General features: G+C 39.1%; 1 protein-coding gene across 1 annotated transcript in view; it reads left to right on the top strand.

Annotated features, from left to right (window-relative positions):
• EFNB2 (ephrin B2) overlaps positions 1–23,782 on the top strand; it is a 42,977-nt gene extending 19,195 nt beyond the window's left edge. Inside the window, exons 2-5 of the mRNA XM_056555720.1 lie at positions 3,226–3,506; positions 17,895–17,987; positions 19,773–19,886; positions 21,706–23,782. Of these exons, the coding sequence (XP_056411695.1) occupies positions 3,226–3,506; positions 17,895–17,987; positions 19,773–19,886; positions 21,706–22,088 (871 nt within the window). The 3' untranslated portion in view covers positions 22,089–23,782. The remainder of the gene's footprint in view (positions 1–3,225; positions 3,507–17,894; positions 17,988–19,772; positions 19,887–21,705) is intronic.
• The last annotated feature ends 660 nt before the right edge of the window (positions 23,783–24,442 follow it).

Genomic DNA, 24,442 nt, shown 5'->3' with positions numbered 1-24,442 from the left:
TGTGTTTGCTGCACTTATATGAATGAGCACCTCCTAAGCACTCATCTCCTCTTTATGGTTTATTAGAAATATTATGCACATCCTTTTAGAGATGCTGAATAGAACAAAAGAACCATGCCTATAGTTTGGAAAGGCTTTGTATGGAAAATGATTGCCAACCTCTTGAGAGGGAGGGATGCCCATCTGAAGTACTGAAGTGTGCGGCTGTGTCATGGGTCAAGAGCTGGCCCTTCTCCCGACCAGAAAGCGTCATTTATCAAGAGTAACAAGCAAGAGCAACTAATTACAGCACCCGCTGATTTTTTTGTGCAGTCACAGATAGAGTATTAGTCGGGAGACTTTACAATTACGCTTTCCTTCTTTCTCCTCTTTAATAACTGGTTTTCTTACACAAACACCAATTTCACCTTTGCCTCTCTTCTAGTACATTTATTGTGGAGTGCTTGTACAGCACTTGTATGCTTTACATTCTGTGTATTGCATATTTTCTCCTTTTATTTCACTCTGCTATAATAGATTTGTATAGACTCGCCTGACTTTCTTAAATAGGTAAATCTCCCAGACTATCGGAGAAGTGATTTTCCTTCTAATTGCTACCACTCAGTAGTTCAGTACAATGCACAGTAAATGGTCCAATCATAGATTCAGAATATTACATGTTTTTATTTGTATGGACTCATATTTATCTGAACCAGAATGCTGTATAACTGAATGCAATCTATCATTCTTTGCTATCAGCCATTTTACCCTAGGAGAGGCTAACTCCTTACTGGGATAGAAAGTAGAGAAAATGTCAACTCCTATGATCTCTGCTTCATCTTCAACACTTCGCTACATATGTAACAGTCTGTACAACCTCTTTGTTTCCGGGACTGGAGATGTGATGTCACGCCATGCCCCCTTGTGATGTCATGCCACGCCCCCTCCATTCATGTCAATGGGAGAGACAACGTCACGTCCCCTCCCATAGACATGAATGGTGGGAGCGTTACGTGACATCATGAGGGGGAATGGCGTTACATCTCCAGTCCCATAAATAAAGGGGTTTCCTAGACTGGAGATGCAGGCCCGCAGAATGCAGGTGCTGCACGGAGATCATGGGGGGTTCCAGCGGCAGGCCCCCTGCGATAAGATGTATTTGGCCGGAATACTCCCTTAACGTTCTTCAGCAAGGAAAGCTAGCCTAATGTTCAATGTAACCCCTGAGTGACAGAGCTGCAGCATCACATTACTCTTAACACCAAGATAAGCGTTCTGCTAGCTGCTGTGTGATTGCACATAATAGCTGCAGGGAAATAAGCAATGCTCTTCCTCGGCTTTGATTACCCATAATGTTAACCAACAAAAGCTGTAAGTATAAAGTTAGAAGATCAAATACGCTGGAGCATGACATTCGCTTGCTAGGCCAAACATGGTGCCTTTCAGTTGACATGAGAATTGATTTAGCAATTAATAAAACTTACCTGGTGGCCTTCTCTGGCCTCACCATGGAGGGATTTCTGGCTACAATCTTTGTTCTCAGCGTTTCATATTTTAATGAGCCTGCGGGCTTAGCTGCTTACAAATGAGCGGGGATTTCTAAGTGTGGTGTTTAATGTCTCCGCTCCGCAAAGGATGTTGATTAGAAAGCTCTTGTTTCAATTTCCCACAGGCTTTTTGCCGCAAGCAATACATGAAGAGGCTAAGCTACAAAGCGTGGATGCTGTACTGTGGCATACTGCGTCCGAGCATTAGCTGGCCTGCACACCATGCACCATCTACTCTGTGGATCCAAATGAACGACTCAAGGGGTGTCAATGAGAAAACACGAGAATCAAATCTGTTGGGATTATTATTTTTCTTTTTCCATTTTCTGCGACTGTTTCCATTTTGGCTAGTACAGTACTATTAATTGTATCATGCTAAAGACATTAGGACAACTCTAAAATGATCAGGTCACATTGACTAGACAGAAAGGCGTTCCCTGCTGGTGGTTGAGAAATATAAAGTGTCAGAATTCTCTTGGATTGCTGGCGCGTACAGTTCTGCTGATAATGGCAATCCATGCGTTAAGGAGACGATTCTCCAGCTTTGAAATAGACACATGAATACTGAGTCATTCTCAGCCAGGGTAAAAATAGGTCTGTGAAGGTGGGAAATGCTTAGTGCATGACTTTTGCTCCATAAAAAAAAAAAAAAAAACATACACAACTATTTTTACAGAATATTGGATGAGTCTGCTTCACTATTAGTGTTTGATATGAGAAAAATCATATAAATTATTAATGTGGACTGTAAATATTTGCATTTATAAACAGCAGTCTGCCATTAATTCACCGGCAGAGTAGTATGGTTCGTCTCTTCTGAAATTTGAAGGGCAGTAAAGAAAAAAGTTTGACATATCGCATGCATTTGTATTGAAAATTGGCTGTACTAATATACACTATTTGGAGAGAAAAAAATCTATCATGGAAGAGAAAAAAAGAGGGGCAGTTTTTGGTGGTGTTTTTTTCAAGTCAAAAAAAGCCAGACAGAATTTGTGTCTGTTTTTAGGCATAAGCTTGGACTACATGGAAATTTCTGATCATGTGATCAAAAATTGCTGCTTTTGTGATTTTCGTAAATGGATTTCTTGTTATGGTGGGGTTGTGTTAATGGGCACTTGTGGATCACAATATGACCCCATTCAAGTGATTGTCAGATAGTTATTTGGTGCAAATTGTCTGAAATCTGGCAAATTTTCAATAGTAAACAGGCCTAAGTGTGAACTGAGGATTATAGAGTGCACAGGTAGTGGCCATAGAGCCAGAGAGGTCCAAAGTATTATACTATTGGATTAGTATTGAGATGAAGTATAATTATAGTATTGAGAGCCATAGTTAGGTCTTGTCTAAGTTAGCTTAGTTTGGGTGTAGATTTACCATGAATTTGCTGTGGATATTAAAACCTGCTTGTATTTCATGTGGATTTTGAGTAAGATTTTTTGGGGACAAATCCACAAAAGTGTATCACATATGAATCTCCCTTTCAAGACCCAAATGGATCAATACCCTGCTTACCCAGCCCTGTGAACAGTGTTCCTTATGTATCATTGTAACTAACTAGATTTTGGGTAAAGTTGGGATACATCACTTATGGAAGCTCTCACGTGTTAATAAAAAAAAGCTGAGTTATTTGTGTGTATTCGTGTTTATGTCAAATACTTTTATCTAACTTACACTTTTTCTTTTTCTTTTTTTTTAACAGATTTCTTCCTGGCCAAGGGCTGGTATTGTATCCGCAAATAGGAGATAAACTGGACATTATTTGCCCCAAAGTGGACTCTAAATCTACTGCCCAATACGAGTATTACAAAGTCTACCTAGTGGATAAGGAGCAGGCAGAAAGCTGCTCTATAAAAGACAGAACACCTTTGCTAAACTGTGCTAAACCAGACCAGGATGTGAAATTTACCATCAAATTTCAAGAGTTCAGCCCAAATCTCTGGGGACTGGAATTCCAGAGGAATAGGGACTACTACATCATATGTACGTATGCTTTTGCCGCACTTCATTTGTCATATCAAGTTTTAACTTTATGCAAAAAAAGCTATGTGCAGAATGAAAGCTATCTTTTACAGTGTCTGCTGGTAACCTGATCAGAGACGGAGTAAGAATATATCAGCATAATCCCCTTTCTAGAAATCAAGAGTGGTTTCATATTGAAAATAGATTATCATTGAGGTCCCATAGCACAGGGAATAAAAGCTACTGGATCTGTTCGGTAAGAGTGGGGTATCAGAATTTCCTCCAGGAGCTTGAAGTAGAGTCTAAATGAATAGAATCTAATGCTATGAAATATACATTATGTCCCCTGCTTTTTAGTTGCATTAAATGGGTTTGCAGGCCGAGAGCTGATCAAAGCCTGCAAAGCAAGAAACACACTTTCATTACCTCAGCCCTCAAAGCCCAGTTACTAACCTTTTAGAAAGTACTGCCCAGACTATCATGAAATATAATCATTTTTCGGCTTCCTAACATCTTTTATGACCTGTGAAGTGGGTAAAGAAGTGCCTCGGGAAACATTCTCCTGAAAACCTCCAGCTTGCATGCGGACCTCATTAGTTCAGCTTACAGTCAGACGATCATTTATTCTGACATGCACACACTCAGATATGTAGGGTGCCCGAAATGTTTTGTCCTCTCCTTTTTTTTTCTTTCCTTCCCATTTCGACTAATCTTAATTAATTGGCCTCTTGCTTCAATGCAAACTATCTCATTCTCCAACCAGCTACATGAGATGATGAAGTGGAATGCAGTCGATGTAGACCCTTCTAGTCTTCTGAGAACACCAGTGTAGTTTTATCAAAGACTATATAAACCATTAGGAAAAACATGGCCGATTTGTGTGGCAGGTTTATCTGATTATACAGATTAGCAAGACCTGGTAAGAGCGCCTGTATGGTAATAATAGTCACGCACTAGCTTTATCGCCAGCAGACCAATCAATTATTCAATGCAAATAGACATGGTGGACAGAGGGGCCCTCAAGTGCTCTTCCTTCCCAACCAAACAAAATGCAGGCCATATTGTTCTTCTGATAATACTATTCTTATAATATGTTAAATAATATGATATTATACTGTATAATATTATACTATTATTATTATGCAGTTACCGTTCAAAGTGGCCAATTATTGCCCCATGTTAAAGACACAATTACACATTTGTCGACAGATTTTAGGGATTGTTTGGCTCTAAAAGTCGTTGTTGGTCAGCCATACATATCCATTTGACAACACATTGTGCAGCAGACACTGATGCAAGTCAAGGCCATGTGAACAATCCAGCCATCATTCATGCAGCCCTGATCACACAGTCTGTAAGTCACGTGATAGGGTCATTAAATGAGCACTCATCTTCTAGATAGGCAGAGGTCTTTCTGTATAAAAGGGTACTCTGTCTGCCCTTATGGGTCAGTCTTGCAAAATTCAACCTCACTGACTTGAAGGCATTCAGCTAGACTCAACAATATCTGAGAATGAAACGCACATCATCTAGATGATGGTAAGCAAGGAAGGTTTTCATGAAGCACCATTAGGAAAACATTATGAATGTCTCGTAATCTCCTCTAGACTGCATTGTAGTTTTCAGGCCAGTTCTCATAGTTTCCATTTGCAGCTAGAGATCTCCCAAACAATGTCTTAAGTGCAGACACAGAATGGAAGCTGCCGCTGCTGCTCCGAGGTGAAAATGATCACTCCTGAGCGAGAAAGCAGCTCTTATACAGCACACACAATTATATCCATTCTTTTTAGAGTTTCTTACAAAAAAAATGACATATAATTTGCAGCCATTGATAGCTCAAGTTGAAATCCACTGTGAACATTTGTAATGTTGGTAATCAGGATGTGAAAAGGAAACACGAAACATTGAACACAAAAAAAAAAATCTTCTTTGTATCGGGCTTTCAATTTTGCAGCATGTCACTTTACAGTTGTAGGGGCAGCCATTTTGGTGCCTGTTTTGTATGATATATTTAGCCTTCACTTCAGAAAGGCCCCCATTTTCATTGAAAAGCTCTTCCTCGAGATGGAAGAATTCTGTGTTCTTCTCAAGTTTTCTTTAAGGAAAATATTGAGGTAGTTTTTTTTCAGTTGGCTTTTTTTTTTTTTTTAATAGGCAAAAACTGTTTTCTGTAGACTGTCTATTGAATGAAGCATATCTCCATTAAGGAAAGTTCACTGAGAGGGCAGAGTCTAACCATGCCATTTATTGGGTTACCACTAGGACATAGTAAACTGTGTCACGTCCATTATACAATGAGAAATAAGGGGCTTTCTAATTTGTAGTGTTATATTCTGAACTGTCAGTTGGCATTAACTCAGTGAGTGGTAAAATCTCACCACCAAGAGGTGAACTCTGCCTCAAAATGATGTTTTCCACTTCAGTGCCACTTGTAACGCAATTACTGGGTCATTAATATCATTGCATGCAATTAGTGCCAGGAGAGCAAGCTTGCGGATCCCTGCACCATGACCCTGCGCCGGCCAGGGAATTCAGCAGATCAGCTCGCTCTGTCTTGTCAAGAGCCTGTTTTTATTTTCCACCAAACATCTGATTGGTGTAATTACAGCAATAGCAGTGTTGGGTGAGCCACTGAGGCATGAGATGGGTTAAATCACCTGTGCTGTAGTCCTCCACGCATCATCACCATATTGTCCGTTACATTATCACTGCCTGTTCACACCTCCTGTGCCTTCCATTTGTTGCCCACAGCCCCCTTGGTTGTTCCTTTTACAAATGGTTGTTAATTTCTCCTTTTATCGTGTGTCCCATCATTTTTAATGTCAGCCCTCCAGTCTTACTTCAGAAAGGCCAAGAACATAAAAAAGTAAATATAAATTCTAAGACAATTTAGCCTGTATTGCTAAAGATGCCCTACGGAGTCAATCAGGTTGAAGTCAGACAGAAAATTAGCTTGTCGTCAAGTAATAAAAATATTTCAGCTTTAATTTAGCCAGCTTTTAATGTTTTCAGTCCATATCGTGCTTATTTAAATCGAATATACTGCTCAGTTCATGCATATAATGCAAAATAAAAAGGGTATGTATATTAATCTGGATAAAAAAAGGAATATGGCAATAGGACACCCCCCACTGAGTCTCTATTCTCATTATTGTATACAATCACCTTAAATAAAACATACGCCCCCCTGATCTGCCATGACTGTGCAAGAGGAGAGACAATTTATTACTGCCAGGACTATTTGATCTTCTTGAGAAAATGCAGGCGTATTGGGCTCTGGCCTGGGAAGGTACTTGTGTCCTTGTCACTCTCTTATTTTTTTTTTTTTTCTTTTTTCCTTTGCTATCGGCAAGGATGGCAGTGAACTGTGCTTTACAAAGACAGCTGTGGCCTGTGAAATCTGCGCTCATTAATTCAAGCCACTCAGGTTGTAATGTGTTCCTAGAAGCTATTGAGAGGCCAGGACATGAGACATCCTTGGGATGATGTGCAGAGGAGGGGTTAAACATTTGGGTTTTCTTAAATGGTTTCTCTTTTCTTCATAAAAATCCCCTAGAACAGCTCCTATAATGATTGATAGGGCGGTTCTTAGAGATATTCTTAGGCTCCTGCAATGGATTTGTCCATCTAAAAACATTCTAGAAGGAAAACACTCGATGCTTTAGATAGTTTTGGTGTCAACATTGGGAAACTATGGTAAACTACAAGTAGAAGTCTCAAAGAGCATTACAATAAGGCCTGCAACCTGTAAGGAAGTTCAATGTCTTATCTACATTTTCCAAAATATTCCTTGTTACCATCCATTTCAGAATGGGCAGATATTGGCCCAGATTTATCAAACTGTGTGAGAGAAAAGGTGGAGTAATTTTTCCACAGCCACCAATCACAGCTCAGACAACGAGCTGAGGTAAAGTGAAAGCTGAGCTGAGATTGGTCGCTATGGGAAAATCACTCCACATTTTCTCTCACACAGTTTAATAAATTTGGGCCATTGAGTGCATTATTCAATAGCTTTATCGGCAGGAAGTCCAGAAGGATGTTCACCTTGATGGCTATGATCCTCTCTGTATTGATATGTCTCAGCAGTTCCATCTGTAAAATGCTCTTTGGGTTTAGTGCCCTTAGAGCATTGTTTTGTGAACAGCACATCTCCAGTTGTTGCAAAACTATAACTCTCAGCATCCGGGAGTTGTAGTTTTGCAACATTTCGAGGCATTGTCACTGGTTCGGAAATTCTGCCTCGGAGGGTATGTCCAATTTTTAATACCAATGTATATGCAGAATTTATCAAGATAGAAAGTGCGTTATCCTCTTCCTGATACTTTATTGTCCTAGAAACACTCTTGAATGAGCAGTGAAAGCTCTGAATTAAATAGCATTATGAATGCGGCTCTGGACAATAATACATAATGTTACTCTAGAGCAGTGGTCTTAACTCCTTAACAGTGCAGCACATATGTTTACATCCTGCGCCGTCTCCCGCGATATAACGCAGGGTCACACGGAGACCCCGCGTCATATCGGGTCGGTCCCGGTGGCCATCAACAGCCGGGACCCACGGCTAATACAGGACATCACTGATCGCGGTGATGCCCTGTATTAACCCTTCAGATGCGGCGATCAAAGTTGACCGGCGCGTCTGAAGTGAAACTGAAAGTATCCCGGCAGCTCAGTCGGTCTGTTCACGGCGTCCTGAACAGCTTACAAGACAACAGGAGGATCCCTACCTGCCTCCTCAGTGTCCGATCGGCGAATGACTGCTCCTTGCCTGCGATCCAGGCAGGAGCAGTCAAGCGCCGATAACACTGATCAATGGCATGTTAATACATGCCAGTGATCAGTGTAAAAGATCAGTGTGTGTAGTGTTATAGCCCCCTATGGGAGCTATAACACTGCAAAAAGAAGTGGAAAAAAAAGTGTTAATAAATGTGATTTAACCCCTTCCCTAATAAAAGTTTGAATCACCCCCCTTTTCTCATAAAAAAAACCCAGTGTAAATAAAAGTTAATTAAACCGCACGGTCAATGGCGTACACGTAAAAAAATTCCAAAGTCCAAAATAGCGTATTTTTGGTCACTTTTTATGCCATTAAAAAATTAATAAAAAGTGATCAAAATGTCTGATCAAAACAAAAATATTACCAATTGAAACTTCAGATCACGGCGCAAAAAAATGAGCCCTCAAACCGCCCCGTACACGGAAAAAGTTAGTTATAGGGGTCAGAAGAGGACATTTTTAAACATATAAATTTTCCTGCATGTAGTTATGATTTTTTTGCGGAAGTACGACAAAATAAAACCTAGATAAGTAGGGTATCATTTTAACCGTATGGACCTACAGAATAAACATAAGGTGTCATTTTTACCGAAAAATGCACTGCGTAGAAACAGAAGCCCCCAAAATTTACAAAATGGCGTTTTTTTCTTCAATTTTGTGGCGCAAAAAAATGAGCCATAATATAGATTTTTTTGGGTGGAAAATTGAAAGGGTTATGATTTTTAAAAGTTAAGGAGGAAAAAGCGAGAATGCAAAAACTGAAAAACGCTGAGTCCTTAAGGGGTTAAACTGTGGCCCTCCAGATGTTGCAAAACTTCAACTCCCAGCATGCCCGGACAGCCGTTGGCTGTCCGGGCATGCTGGAATTTGGAGTTTTGTAACATCTGGAGGGCCACAGTTTGAGACCACTGCTCTAGAGTAGTACAAGATGGTATCCAATGGTGGACAAAAGCTTTATAGCCAGTGTTTTGTTGTCATATAAGAAATCCCAAAGGTCATGGAGTCTGAGATGATTGTGAATGTCACTGCATCCTGCTGCAGATGATATCATTCCTTATATACACTTACCCCCATGTACATATATTCTGTGTGTCAGTGCATTATGACTTGGCTGATGTCTATCCGCATTAGTGCAGTAATACGCTCCCTCTGCATGATTACCAGTGCAGGCTTTCCTTTCATGATTCTGTAGTATTCCATTTATTTGCCTAATTGAATGGGATTTCAGTGCACTTTGCTTTGAAAGGGAAATTTCTCTGAAGAAAAGCTCACAAACTGCAATATATTCCGTGTTGTTGGATTACGACCTACAGATATTTGTTTGATTATCAACTGATGGCTTTTTTTTTTTTCATTCCCTTTCAGAGCTGATGTAAAATAAATGTCTGTCTACCTCTAAATGAACACATACCATTACAATGAAATCACTGTACAGAACAGTGGCTTCTCTATATGTCATCTCTATGGCATTTATAATATGTTTCTTTTTAATGAATCATAATAGAGATGTTTTTCGATGTTTCTCTAAAGCCCTTGATTATTTTTTTTACCTTTTAAAAACACTACACAGCTTGTCATATATTACATTTAAAGCCAAATAACGTGCCTGTGATTTTTGTGCATGGGGTCTCATTGCGGTCCTTTGATGGCAAAATTATGAGAAAAGGGTTGGGCATGTTGGGCTGCAGTAGCCAATTATTATTGTTTTTAATATTCCTGTGGCTTTATTCTTTTGAATTATAGTTGTTGTATATTTGCCTTAAAGGGAATCTGTCAGCTCTATATCATGCTTAGATGTTACAAAGCATGCATACCTCCTCACTTATTGACATCCAGCACTTAACCCTGTACATTAATCATTGAAGGCAAGAAGGGGTGGGGGAGGGAAAGGGCATGCATGCTGCAGCTCAGTAAGGCTGGTTTCTCATATATATGGCGTCCGGCATAGTCTACCTCCGGCGTGCACCGGAGGGAAACTGATGCTAGAACTGATCCCATTAATTTGAATGGGACAGATCACAATCATCCAGCGTCTCAATTTTGACACCAGATGGTTGAACACGCCGGATGGCACCGGACAGGGGAACACAGCTTGCTGTGTTCCCCTGTCCGCCTTCTAGAGACAACGGACGCCGGATGCTATACAACTGATGACAACTTGTCATCAGTTGTGGCATCAGTTGCGTCCAGATCTAGGCTGAGTTCACCTATGATGGATGCTGGACATATGTGAACCCAGCCTAACACCTCCTTGACACTTGAGCATTGAGCATGATATAGTGCTGACAGATCCCTTTGTGACAAAATAGCAAAAAATTTTGAGCAAACGCAAAAAAATATGAAAATAGCTACTTCCCTACATAAGCAATAGTAGTGTAGGTTGCCATTTGTTTACTATTTAAGAAATAGGCCCTATTCTGCTCCTGAAATGTATAGGCAAAGCATACTGTTACTGTACTTTACCCTCTTTTGTGTGTATTCTGTTTGTTCAGTTACATGACACATACTGACATGTAGTTCACTCTGAGCGCTTTTACATTTCCGACCTTCTAACATGACTTTTACCGCTATGACTTCCTTGTCTACTTTGGTTTACGCTCCGTAGAATAATTCCTTATTAGTAAGAAGCTCCTCTCTTCTTTTAATATTAGAGAATGCTACCATAAAACACTATAGAACCTATGGCAGAGTCTGGTTCCCGGAGAATAAATGCTTCTTGCTGCTGTATACATAAAAAGATATTAATATAGAGGCATGGATTACCAGTGGATTATCAAACTGATGACAAGGCGACATTGCATTAACTCATGTTGTAGGTTGGTCACATACAGTATAGTGTATAGGACAGGCTGCTAAGACAGTCCAGCAGAATGCACTATAAGGCAGGCAGACAAATGAAAGGAGCCAGAACGTGCTTGCAGGGTCCTGCCGCCAAAGGATTTTCTTTGATAAAAGAGCTGTGAGCTTGATAATCCTGTGAAGCGGACATTAGATCAAGTACAGCTCGCAATAAGGATTGCTTCTTAATAATGCGTGCTTCTAAAGGCTTTCTCTTTTTTTTTTCTGTTTTACCGAGTAAAATAGATTTTTTTTTTTGACCGAGACGAGGGATGTTTATTACACTTGCTTTCCTTCTCTCACAAAGCCCAAATGGATATGACTGGAGAAATGAATATTCGTTTAACTAGGCTTTAAAAACTCACAGGTAATTCATCTCGCGCTATGATTAAATTACCATGTAGCGTGAGCAGAATGGAGGAGAAGCGACATTATAGACAGTAATTAGAAAATAGACACTCTGTCTTCAACCATCTACCATGCTACAATCGACTGCGGAGGATGGATTTGGCTGTTATTACTGCTTTTTTTCTTCAGACCATCTAAGTGAAAATATATGTAGAAGCAGAAACCCAGCCAGCTCAGTGCTCTATGTGATTAGTGCAGTGTTACTGTCTTGATAGGCCAAAATCAGCCAAGATCTATGCAGCAGCTTAGTCTCCTGGGAAGTAGGGTAATAACGATCAAATGAAGACATATTAAAATGTAATATTACTTCCCTTCCATGGGGACTGTATAAAAATCATAGCCAGAAACAGATTGTGCCTGCTGCTTCTGTTTTAGCTGCTGATTCAATAGCTTTTTCAATTTGAGTTAGCATTTCTAACGCTAAATGGAATAGATATATAGACAGATACAGTAAATAGTCAAAGCAACGTGAACCATGTGCTACAAACACAATGTATAGAAAGCCTTGGAAAAGTAGCAGAATTTCCACATAGCAAATATAATCCATAGCACTGGTGTTCAGACCAGTGTTTTACAACCACTGTGCCTCCAGCTGTTGTAAAACTGCAACTTCCTGCATGCCCGGACAGCCGAAGGCTGTCAGGGCATGCAGGGAGTTATAGTTTTGCAACAGCTGGAGGCAACCTGGTTGGGAAAGACCTTATCATACTGTGTTGTGATAAGCAAAACTGATGCATTGTTTTGTAGAACATAACCTCCTGTATGGACAAGCAGATGTCTAGAGATCGGAAATAATGACAACTATGACATTTTTTAACCTTACTGTCATTAAAAACAACTTTGACATATCAAGTTATTGATTGCACCTAAGACCCAATGCCATTGTGAGTTATTGGCCAGGGAAACTTTTGACATGTCCGATCAGTTATGACACAAACGCTTGAGGGTACCGTCACACGTGCCATATTTTCCTGCATATTTTCCTGCATATTTTCCTGCATAAATTCAACTAGGTGTTTGGCTACCCATTGACTTCAATGGGTAGGAAAATACGCTGAAGCTAATATGCAGCAAAATATGGCACGTGTGACCCTACCCTAAATGTATATTTGATTGACAATGGACACTGTTTCCATGTTACTAGCACAGTCAAATGTATTTGGTTGGAATAAGATCCTTCAACTGTAATTGTTATAGGCTAAATTGGCCTAGTTTGTTTCATCGGTAGATTTCTATACATATTGCAATAAAGTATGGGCAAACTCTTACATGTCTGTAGAAGGCATTTAGAGCCACATTTATACAGACATGGACCCCCTCCCTTTAGTCTATTGTTCTAGCTGTTTGATCTTGCTTGGGACAAAAAAGCGTCTGAGTTGGCATCAGTGTTAATGGCCAAATGTCCAACAAACTGTGTAACACTCCTCTTTGTTATCAGCAGGGGTGGTGGGGGCTAAGTGACCAATAGGCAAACCATGTGCCATATGTTAGAAAGAACAACACACCTGTTATAGAACATAGATGACTAGTCTTGACAGGCTGAGTAGTAGTCAGTAGACATTGGAAGATGGTGTAAAACTCTTGTTCATTAGGTGATCTGTGGGATATGGAGGCCTCTAAAAATCACTTTCTGCACAATTAAGCCATATAAAAGGAATCTTAATCGAGTGCTGACCTACTAGATAAGCATAAAAAGTGGGCCCATGTCTGCCCATTACTAGGACAATTCTAAGACAATCCTTCTCTAGGACAATCAGATGTTTTTAGTAAACTTTCTATAGAGCATTAAAAACCAGAAACAAAGGCTGAACAATGATGGAAAACCTTTTCTGTAAAAACTGTATGAAAAAAAAAAAAAAGTACTGCACATCTATTTCATGTTCACGTCATTAAATGGTTCTTGAAAGGAGTCCTAATGGGAAAATTAGTCAGCATTACTTTTATGAAGAAGCATTGGGATTCCAATGTGAGATCTAACATTTCTCATGTTAGCTTTCACACCATGCTTTATAAATTAAAAATGCAGGAGCACTTTGTTCCTAGGACAACAATAGCCAAGAGCAAATGATAAAATAATTGGAGCAAATGCTCTAAAAGTAGGAACAGCTTTCGGCCTCAGGCATTAGAAATTGCACATTCCATTTTTGCCGCAGCGCTCTTAAGTTTTTAGCTATAGCATTTGCAAAAACAAAGAGTTTGGAATATTAATTCCCTTTTAAATGGCAGGAAATTAATATTGTGATTTTTTTTATTATGGAGCCAAATACCCAATCCACAGAAACCATAGCACAAATTGGGCAAATCTGTTCTTAATGTGTTATGATATTAAAGCTTTTATTTTTTTATTTTGTTTTTTAAGAAAAAGCTATAGAGAGCACTGTGAGTTATCCATCATTGAAGAATTAATATGGTTGCTCTCAAGAACCATTTCATCCTGACTTGCCTCATCACCGTGCCTCAGCGCAAGCTGCTGCATCAACACAAATGACTAATTCATTTTAGCTTTAAATGAGCTTTCTGACAAGTTTTAAGCATTTAACTAACATCTAAATTGAAAACAAAATCCATTATATGTGCAGCAGACGATCATGGAAGAACTCTCTGTGAGGCATGCAAAACAATAAAAATGCCTTAGTATTCAGAGCTCCTAAAAAACATAAAATCTCTCCTTTAAAGGGGGTTATTCAGTTTAATCTGAGGTTGTCTTCTCAGTATTTCCATTCTATTATTAATTGTCCCAATACATTACATCAGCTCTGTTAGATAGGAGAATATCTATCCACACATCAGTTGACTGTTTCCCATAGCAACCAATAGATCTTTTAATGCTGCTCTAGACTACAATACATGCTGTGACCCAAACTGCTATAAGAACAGTTTTCTGTGTCTTTAGAAAATCATGTATTTTAATGTAAAAAAAAATCCTGATATCTTGCAGGTTTCATTTTGGTCACTGAGCCTTCCTATAGAGAACACTTTTTGGCTTTCACCTCATTGTCTTCGCAGGCAGGGTTACAATGAAAGATGACACTAATTTATAGAGAACACTGGATCTATCATTAACAATAGGCAATCCTTTCTCCCCTCCTTGCACATTGACCTCTGCACAGGTCACAGAGCATGCCTAGAAAATTTTCCATAAAAGTCAGCTCCAGACTACAGGTTCCTATATTCCATGTAGCTACAGTGAATCATTTTTCTGAATGATGTTAGCAGAAACTCAAGCAATATGGCTGCCTTCATATGTAGAAAAAAATATAAAGTAAATAAAACAGATTAAAAAAATAACATGAGCACCTAGTTTTACTAAGGTAAAGAACTACAGGTAAAACATTCCTTTTAAATGCCTGTCTTCATTTAGATATTAGGGACACGGATCAGCTTTTCCTCTCCAGACTCGATTTCGGAAAAAAAAAATGATTTATAAAACAAAGTAACATTTTGGTTCCTAAAATCTAAATGAAATGCAATGTTTTCATAGCACCTGAGGCAAAGGGTGACTTCTGATACCTTTTATTAACATTATAATGTCTGAAATGTAAATATGGTCGCCTGATAGCTGCTGTCTTTGGTGGTTTCTATGGTGATTTTACTATTCGATTTAAAGGGTTTGCTTTAAATGTCATTGTCATCTGCTTAGAATACAAAATGGCCACAGAGAATACCCCTTCAATATCAGAAAGGCCTTCCAGTCATTTCATGTGTTTGCTTAATAAAAAGCCTTTATTGTGCTCTGAATAGGAAGCAAAGGAATTCATCCAAATTGCTGGTGTTCTGAATTTCCCTATAGAGGTTGTTACAAGTAGTCAGTTTTAATTAAGGGTGTAATGTGGCTTTGGCCTTTTGCTATGCTACCAGATAACGCTTCATTTTGAAGATGAGCTTTGCAGTGCCCAGAGCTATTTTCGGAACCTCCAAGAGATCATGCAGAAAGACTGTGACATGCAAAATTACTTAACACTGAGGCCTTCATGAAGCTAAGCATTAAAAAAAAATTAAATAGTGGTCGTAATTCTAAACTAGTATGCACTAATAGAAATGGTGAAACAGCTTAGGGTGAGCCGTGTTTTTATAGTTCTGAAGCAGAATACTTTTCAGATAGAGAAATGCTTGCTTGAGTCAGATTTATGTTGGCATTCTATTACATGAGGCTTCTAGCTCGAATTAGATCCTGACACTTCTATAATCAACTATGCTATAGGTGTGTTCCATTTTGTTACAAAATGTTGGGTTATATTAACTCCTCTTGTGCTGCACGCTTGCCATCCAGTCACAGTCATTATGTATAATGTGTGATTGACAGGCCACCAGTAGATGCAAGGCTCTTTTCAATAGTAAATACATTTTGTGGCTGACAAAGGACAAGGCACCCTGCAGTTTTCATTACAATTAAAAAAAAATGCTTTCAGCATAGCTCTAGCTCCGCTTTTAGTCTCTCTGCACCTATTTCTCCTCTATCTTGCTTGGCAGTACATCGGCAAATAGGTTGTAAAAAAAACACTTTTATCAAAGACACATTTGATTTATGTCTAGGGCTGCTGCTTGCTATTGATTTTTGTTTCCGCTGGAAAAAAAAACAAAAAACAAAACTATGTCTCCATTATTTTCTGAGCCTTGTGTTCTAGTGTCACGCTGTCAGATGTACTCATAGATTAAATTACTATCGCTTTTTTCCCTTTCCCTAAAGAAGGGCTTGGAATAAGAATACGTTTGATGAGATAGTTTAAGAGGGAGACATCACAGGAGTGCATCGGAATGCCTGTGCTAATGAAAGCAAGCAAGCCCTATGTAGACTTGTTTTATTGTAGATGTAAGCCTAAGATACACATGTAGACAAGTTAAAGAGAGATTTATGGGTATTGTGAGAGGTAGCGTCATGTGTACAATAGATGGATGGGTGGTACAAGCTTGCTGTACTCATACAATGGAGTGCCTGGACAATTAGTGGATGCAGAGTAAGTGTCTTTCTTTAGAGTATTGTGTGTGGATAAATACAAATGAAAGTTCTATTCACAATCCAGTCTTTAAGACTACCTCCAATTCGAAATAACTTTCCATAAATCAATAGTTAAAGTGAAGATAACAAAAGTTGTGCTATATCTTATTAAAAATGCCTCCTATCTCCTCCTCTCAGACTCCTTTTGCCTCTCAGCCAGAAATTACTGATAAAATCTGTACACATGAGGTGATATATTTTCTGCTTCACTGAGCGATCAGGTTATAGCAGCTTCCTATAGGAGCTTATAAAGAGGGGGAGTGGAGGAGAGAGCAGCTGCAGAGAGAGAGAGAGAGAGAGAGGTAGATGCTGCTTCTTGTATGTGTTCTACTCTCTCTGAGTTACATAGCTAATCTTCCTATACCTCAGTTAAAACAAAATAATAATTAATTGAAGTATATGTCCTGCAATGTTGTTCTGTATAGAAAGTGCCCAAAGACAACAGATTTTTCTTAGTTGATCCCATGTTTATCAGCTATGTCTAATGTCCCTATGCTTAAGTGGACAGTCTCACAACTTCTCATATTAGATAAAACATGGATCAAGGTGGATTTCAACCATTCCAATTATAAAGATAAACTTGTCTACATATCCCTCTCTGTGTTGAAATAACATGCAAGTTAGACCGAGCTGGACCTTCATGTTTATAGGGGACTGACAGGACTTACCGGCATTAACAGACAACTAGCATACATATTTGTCCAGCTTTACTTTTAAATAGTTTTTACTCCTACTCAGTAAAAAAAGGAAAAAATGTAAACTGTACTTTCCCGCTCTTCAGCCTCGTTCGTTCTAATGGTGCTGAGTCCCATTGCACAGCACTTTCTGGTGTCAGTCTAGACGCAAAGTGCTACACATCAGGACAGCTTGGCAGGGAAGCGGAGAAGGTGAGCATAGGTTACTTTCTTAGACCTGCCTGGGAATATTTACATATAAAAATAGTCCCCAGACAACTAATTTGACAACATCTTTTAGTTCTCTAGAAGCCCTTTGATGTGTAATATATGTCCTTGTGGCCCTCAGGACCTAACCAATTGTGTTAATCAAACTCATGTATCCTATATGTTTTGAAAACAAGACCATATGATGAAACGTTCTGTGATTGGTTTGACAGGAACCAGCTAACTATTCTTAATGGCGACAATTAACTGATACGTTACACCATGCAAGTAATTTCCTGATCTTATTTATACAATATAATAAATGGTACAAATGTGGGAAAACATTCTAAATCAGCAAATCCAGGTGGGAGCCTTCAAAGCCCCCGGTATAGAATTTACAGTGTATTTGGTCATAGCAGTGGACTGTAGACAACCAACAGATTGTACATCTGAGTAATGTATGCAGTACAGAATGTATTTTGACCATATTTATATATTTTTGCTCTACAGCTACATCAAATGGCTCTTTAGAGGGTGTGGATAACCAGCAAGGTGGTGTATGTGTAACTAAAGCCATGAAGATCCTTATGAAAGTTGGGCAAGGTGAGAACCTTTTTCTTATGACAATATTTATTTGTTTATTATAGTGGTGTTTGAGTTCTTTTGAATCCCAACATTTAGAAATGTTACAAAAAGGTAGCTATAGACATAACGATTAAAGTCAACAACCCAAAAAGTGGGACTAAAACAATTAATCCTGGCCAATGAAACATTTAGGAATGCTTGTATATATGTATAGAAAGTTATAGTAACAGCAGTTTCCAACTTGAGGTAAAAGAAATGTAGTCTTCAGTAGCTGATACGCGTAGCACGAAAACAGCATTCGGAACGTTTAGTTCCACGCTGGCCAGTGGAGTACCTCTTTAAAAGTTAACAACTAGCACGCTTTTGAGACCACCAGGTTCTTCATCTGGCAAAATAACCTACTAAGACACAACTTCCTTAAAGGGGTTATCCAGGGAAAAAACATTTTTTATATATCAACTGGCTCCAGAAACTTAAACAGATTTGTAAATTACTTCTATTAAAAAATCTTAATCCTTTCAGTACTTATGAGCTTCTGAAGTTAAGGTTGTTCTTTTCTGTCTAAGTGCTCTCTGATGACACGTGTCTCGGGAAACGCCCAGTTTAGAAGCAAATCCCCATAGCAAACCTCTTCTAAACTGGGCGTTTCCCGAGACACGTGTCATCAGAGAGCATTTAGTCAGAAAACAACAACCTAAACTTCAGAAGCTCATAAGTACTGAAAGGATTTAGATTTTTTAATAGAAGTAATTTACAAACCTGTTTAACTTTCTGGAGCCAGTTGATATATAAAAAAAAGTTTTTTTCCTGGATAACACTGCTTCTACCATAATTCTATCAAGACATACAATTATTCATGTGGGTATAGAGGCGATTGTCATATGCTTGTCCTAGCTGCTTTCTTCCAAAACAGCTCCACACTTGTCCTCAGGCTGTGTATGGTAATACTACTTGGCTGCATTTGCTTCTATAGAACTGTAATACCGCACACAAACTGAAGAAAAGAGTGGCAATGTTTTTCTTAAAAATCTGCTTTGTTTTTCTAATCCTAGATGTCCCCCTGTATGTAAATATGACAAGTTATTCACTCCTTTACCTAGCATAATAAACACCCTATAACTTTGCAAAAGTTTAGTTATGTGTAACTATATATATATATATATATATATATATATATATATATATATATAATGTATACATTTTATAAGAAAGTAATACAGCTGAAACTGTATCTCCTCTTTGGTGGTGTGTATTCAGCCCAGCTGACAGTGTTATTTAGAGAGTACTTTGACCTCTCCTCCGTCATGTAGACTAAGAAAATTCCCAGACACTGTTATATGTAAACTCCTCTTTTATTATTCAACAAAATGAATGGATATAAATACTGCTTATTCCCCCTTTGCTTACAGTAAATGTTGTTCCAGTAGCTTTTTTTTTTATCATATTATCTGTATAGGTTTCTTTGTCCCTTACATATAGATAACCGATTATGTGTCAAGAATGAATAATATTTCTAATTAGAACTTGCTTTAGTAGTCAATCAACTCGCTCTGTTAAATTGAAATGTCATTTGCCGAGCTTTGCTTGCCAACTGTGAGAATCCCTATAGTTTCTGCAGATGGCCTTACAATCTCAGCATCTAAAATAACTTGCATTGCATGATTTCTTAAAGGGAAATTTTTGCCGGTTTCTAAATGCCTGTTTCTTTCCTGTTCCTTTGTGTTCTTACTTAGTTCCTTTGTTTGGCTTGCTGTACTTTTTGATATATCTAGTATGTTAAAACTATTCCTTATTTCTTTATAGATCCTGCTTCTCCAGGTTTTAATCGGGATGCAGGTCCATCTAGACATCCAGATGAGGAGGCAGGTTCAAATGGGAAGAGCTCAACCACTAGTCCATTTGTAAATAGCCCTGCAAGTAAGTATCAGTACGACATTAAAGGGGTACTCCGGCACTAAGACATCTTATCCCCTATCCAAAGGATCTTGCACGCAGCACCCCTCTAAAATCAGTCGCCGGAGCATGTTCGCTCCGGGTCTGATTACTGTCGATCATGGGGCCAATGCATTGTGACGTCACGGCTCCGCTCCGTGTGACGTCACGGCTCCGCCCCGTGTGATGTCACGCTCCGCCCCCTCAATGCAAGCCTATAGCTGTCACGCCCCCTCCCATAATCTTGTATTGAGGGGGCGGAGTGTGACGTCACACGGGGTGGAGCCATGACATCACAATGCTCCGGCCCCGTGATCGGCAGAAATCAGACCCGGAGCGAACATGCTCCAGGGACTGATTTTAGCGGGGTGCTGGGTGCAAGATCACGGGGGTCCCCAGCTTGCATTGAGGGGGCGGAGCGTGATGTCACACGGGGGCGGAGCTGTGACATCACAATGCTTCGGCCCCGTGATCGACAGTAATCAGACCCGGAGCGAACATGCTCCAGGGACTGATTTTAGTGGGGAGCTGCGTGCAAGATCACGGGGGTCCTTTGGATAGGGGATAAGATGTCTTAGCAACAGAGTACCCCTTTAAACAGTGTTCCATGTCTATCTATCTGCAGACCTGTGTGAACATACATAACCTTTATCGTTTCACCCTAATGTGTTCTATTGTTATTTAGTACTATATTATATAGTGTTATTCTAGCAAAAGATTACTTTTAAATTTGGTAGTTTTTAAGATCAACAATCCAGATGCATACCCTCAAAATGTCTGTTTTTATATTTGGAGATCAAACAGACCATGTAAGTGCATCTGAAAATCAAATTCATATACTTTGGTCTGTATTTACCCAAGTCTAAATGCTGGGGTGAATGGTACATACATGATTTTGAACAAAGGCTATTGTTTATTGGTGAATAGTAAATCATATATTGCATTGATAATGCATATAATGTTATAGCTATGTTGTTGTGACTATTCATTTTAACGTATCGTATGGCATGACCCACTGGGGGGAGGAGTCTCACACCATGTGCTCATCCATAATGTCCCCCATTGTGCTCATTATGTTATATGTGCTTATTATTCTAATGAATTCATAATGTGCTGAGAGCACAGAATATCAGACTGTTCAATGTGACACTTTTTATTGCTTGCCAGATGTGCAGTCATTTGTTTAGTTAATTGTGTATTACATAAGCTGAATCATTAATATTTCTACTATGTTGCACAAATTAACTTTGGTTTCATGAGGGTAGATAGCTTCTTGCTCTGCACTGATATCTACATGAAATTACACCACATTCCAGAGGTCGGCAATAGTGAATGCTGTAGCTCGCATTAGGATATGGAAACTTGACTGCCGTTCCCTCAGGCACTAAACAGGTTAATCAGCGTTTGCAGCGAAATACAATAAGATAATGTTTCATACTGTTAGGGCTACTCCTCTGGGAATTTTGCTTCTGCGGTATAGGAACAGGACATCCAGCAATTGCTACGAGAAGCATAACGTAGTCTGGCTGTCTTGGTTGATGGATGTCCATAAAAGAAACAATGTTGTTGAACATCAGCTTGGAAGTAGGATTATAAGACACAAAGTCTTGTTTAATATTGATCGCTCTCTCCCTCTGTTTGCATTTCACTACCTATAAGGGTAATTGCTTTGTCAAAGTTCAGATAAGAGCCAGTTCATTGTACATGGTCTGCCGAGAATTCAGATTAATCATAATGGCCAAATAAAACAAAAGGTATTTATTTATTCCACCATTCTTATGTTTTTCTCATCTTGTCTTCATAGGTTCTAGCACAGATGGCAGAAACTCCGGACATACGAGTCTCATAGGATCCGAGGTGGCCTTATTTGCAGGGATTGCTTCAGGGTGCATCATCTTCATTGTCATCATAATCACTTTAGTGGTGCTTTTGTTGAAATATAGAAGACGACACAGAAAGCATTCGCCTCAACACACAACAACTTTGTCCCTTAGTACATTAGCCACACCAAAGCGCAGTGGCAATAATAATGGTTCAGAGCCAAGTGACATTATCATCCCTCTAAGGACTGCAGACAGTGTTTTCTGCCCCCATTACGAAAAGGTCAGCGGAGATTATGGACATCCTGTTTACATTGTGCAAGAAATGCCACCACAGAGTCCAGCAAATATTTACTACAAGGTCTGAGGATAGTGGTGGCACCTTTTGACAATATTATGGACACGAAAGGTCCGTTGCTTCCTGATGGGGTTTTTTGGTGATTCCTTATGCATAAACATGGACTTGCATTGGGGACCAGGCACAAGCGAAAACCTTTCTTCAGAGAAAGCCTCTTTAAGCTGCACAGCTTATGGGATCTGATGGTTTCTGTGAAAAGTGCTTATTTCAAGCTGGAAGACTATAAGAAAAATACCCATTCTGAAAGCTATACCCTGGTCATGTTCACTCTCCTTTTAAGCCATGAGCACCAGGCATCCAAGCGTATACAAAACCAGGTTAATACAGACAGAATCACCGACAATTTTCTTATTTTTCATTTTAGGCATTTTAAAGATGCTTTAGAATATTTATCTTGAAATGCAATCTTCTGATTTAATATCCATTGACTTTCTCAGTGCATACTGGATTTGTCAGAAACGTGTGTGTAAGACTTGTGGTGAAACACAACAAAAACTGCATTTTCTGCTTTTTTTTTTAGTCCATCACTGTTTCATTTTCTCTGTGTTCTAGGATAACTCTATCCTTCACATAAGACTTCTTTCACTCCACCTCCTAGATCACTAATGGAACATTAACCTTTGTAGACTCTTGCTCCATCTATTTCTACTGCAGTCACACTCGAATGGGTAATATATTATGGAAATTGTATTTGCTAATACAGAGCCTTCCAGCAAAGAAGTCATGGCTGTCAGCAAGTCCAGGGGTCCATAGGATGAGCTGTTAAACACAGTTAGATGCTGCTGCCTCTGATATTGGGCATAGGACAGAAACCTATACAGGCAGCGAAGCACTTTGATATCTTAGTTTTAGAGAGACGAATGAAATGCAGTGGAGTAGGACTGCAGCTAAGGGAATTCTGTCTGTCTAGTAGCAGTGTGCCAAAGTGCAGAATACCTTCACGATGAGGATATTTAGACAAATGCATAAGCAGGTAGAGAAGGACAATAGTAAGTGGTTCTGAGGCTAGACTGTTGGAGATATAGGCAATAAGAGGATGTTGTATGAAACTCCTAGTCTGTTGTGACTGAGCTTATAAGCAGACTCAGGTGCTATACTGACCACATTATTCCTCATCTTAGGAAAAGCTTTCAATAGCAGAAAGCCAAATCTGACCTGTGAGGTCACAGCAGAGCAAATATTCCACATGTCCGCTTAAATTATAATTTTTTTTTTTGTATATTTGTGAGAAAGCCATGTTACCTGGCCCTTTTAGAATGAATGATTGGACGGACACATTAGCTGTGCGGTCATACTGTCCCACAGGAGTGCGGCATAGGAATCTCAGCTGACATGGCATTTCGCTGGTGCTCTATTTCAAAGAAAAAAAAGCACATATGGCAAACATTTTACAGTTCTTAGGTATAAAATAAATTATTAGTATGGAGAACAGGAAAGAATTAAAAAAGACTTATTTAATAGGTGTATAGCACACAGGGGATATATAGTAAAAAGAGGAAAAAAAAGAAAAAAGATTTTACTAATATATAATTTAATATTGCACAGCCTGCCCCGCCAGAAGATATAAAATCCAGTTTTTCAGCAATCTCAACTGTTGGCATTACAGAACAGAGTCGGTTGCTGCTTCTGGGGGGGTGGGGGTTAAAAACAACTGTAGTCCAAAAATAACAATAGTGAGAAAAAAAGAAGGAAAATAACAACGTCCTCTCAAGGCGTCTCACACAAGAGCAGACTAGGAAGTTCAAGCCCAAAAAAGCAGGAAATCGGTGTTACTGCATCATACTTGTAACAAAGATGAGAAGATGTTTTGTCAGTCATTCTCTACATCAGAATTTCCTTTTTGCCTTAATGCACCAATGTTACTAGACTTCAGCAGGTTACAGAGCGCAATACCTAGTTTTTCCTTTATTCTACCTATTACTCCCCGTCACCATCTTCCCTTTTTCCTGTAGCTTTTTGTCTTTCTTCTCCTTCTTCTTTCTCCTACATTTATGTGCTATGCAAAACAGATATCATCAACACAGTCCTGTTTCTATGGTAACACTTTGCTCTCTGAATTGGAAAGAAAAAAAAATTAGTAACAACGTTTTAAGGTTCTGGAGTCTCTAAGGAGCACCTGCGACGACAAAATGTCAAGGAATTGATTGATCCTTTGTATTGCGGAACCTGAAAATTACGTTGGCATGAAGGAATAGTTGGGTGGTCACTTTAACAAAAGCAAGGTGGCACACCATTAGCATTGGCGACAAATACTATTTTCTAGTGTAATGCACAGAATTGTTCACTATATAGGTACACTAAGTTGATGGGAATTACTCATTCTGTGCTGCCATTTCTTTTTGAATAATTTTTTGTCATCCTAT

This window comes from Hyla sarda, chromosome 2, assembly GCF_029499605.1.
Source record: "Hyla sarda isolate aHylSar1 chromosome 2, aHylSar1.hap1, whole genome shotgun sequence".
NCBI classification, from domain to species: Eukaryota; Metazoa; Chordata; class Amphibia; order Anura; family Hylidae; genus Hyla; species Hyla sarda.
Note: the sequence above shows the minus strand (reverse complement) of the source record. Positions and strands in the feature narration are given on the sequence as shown.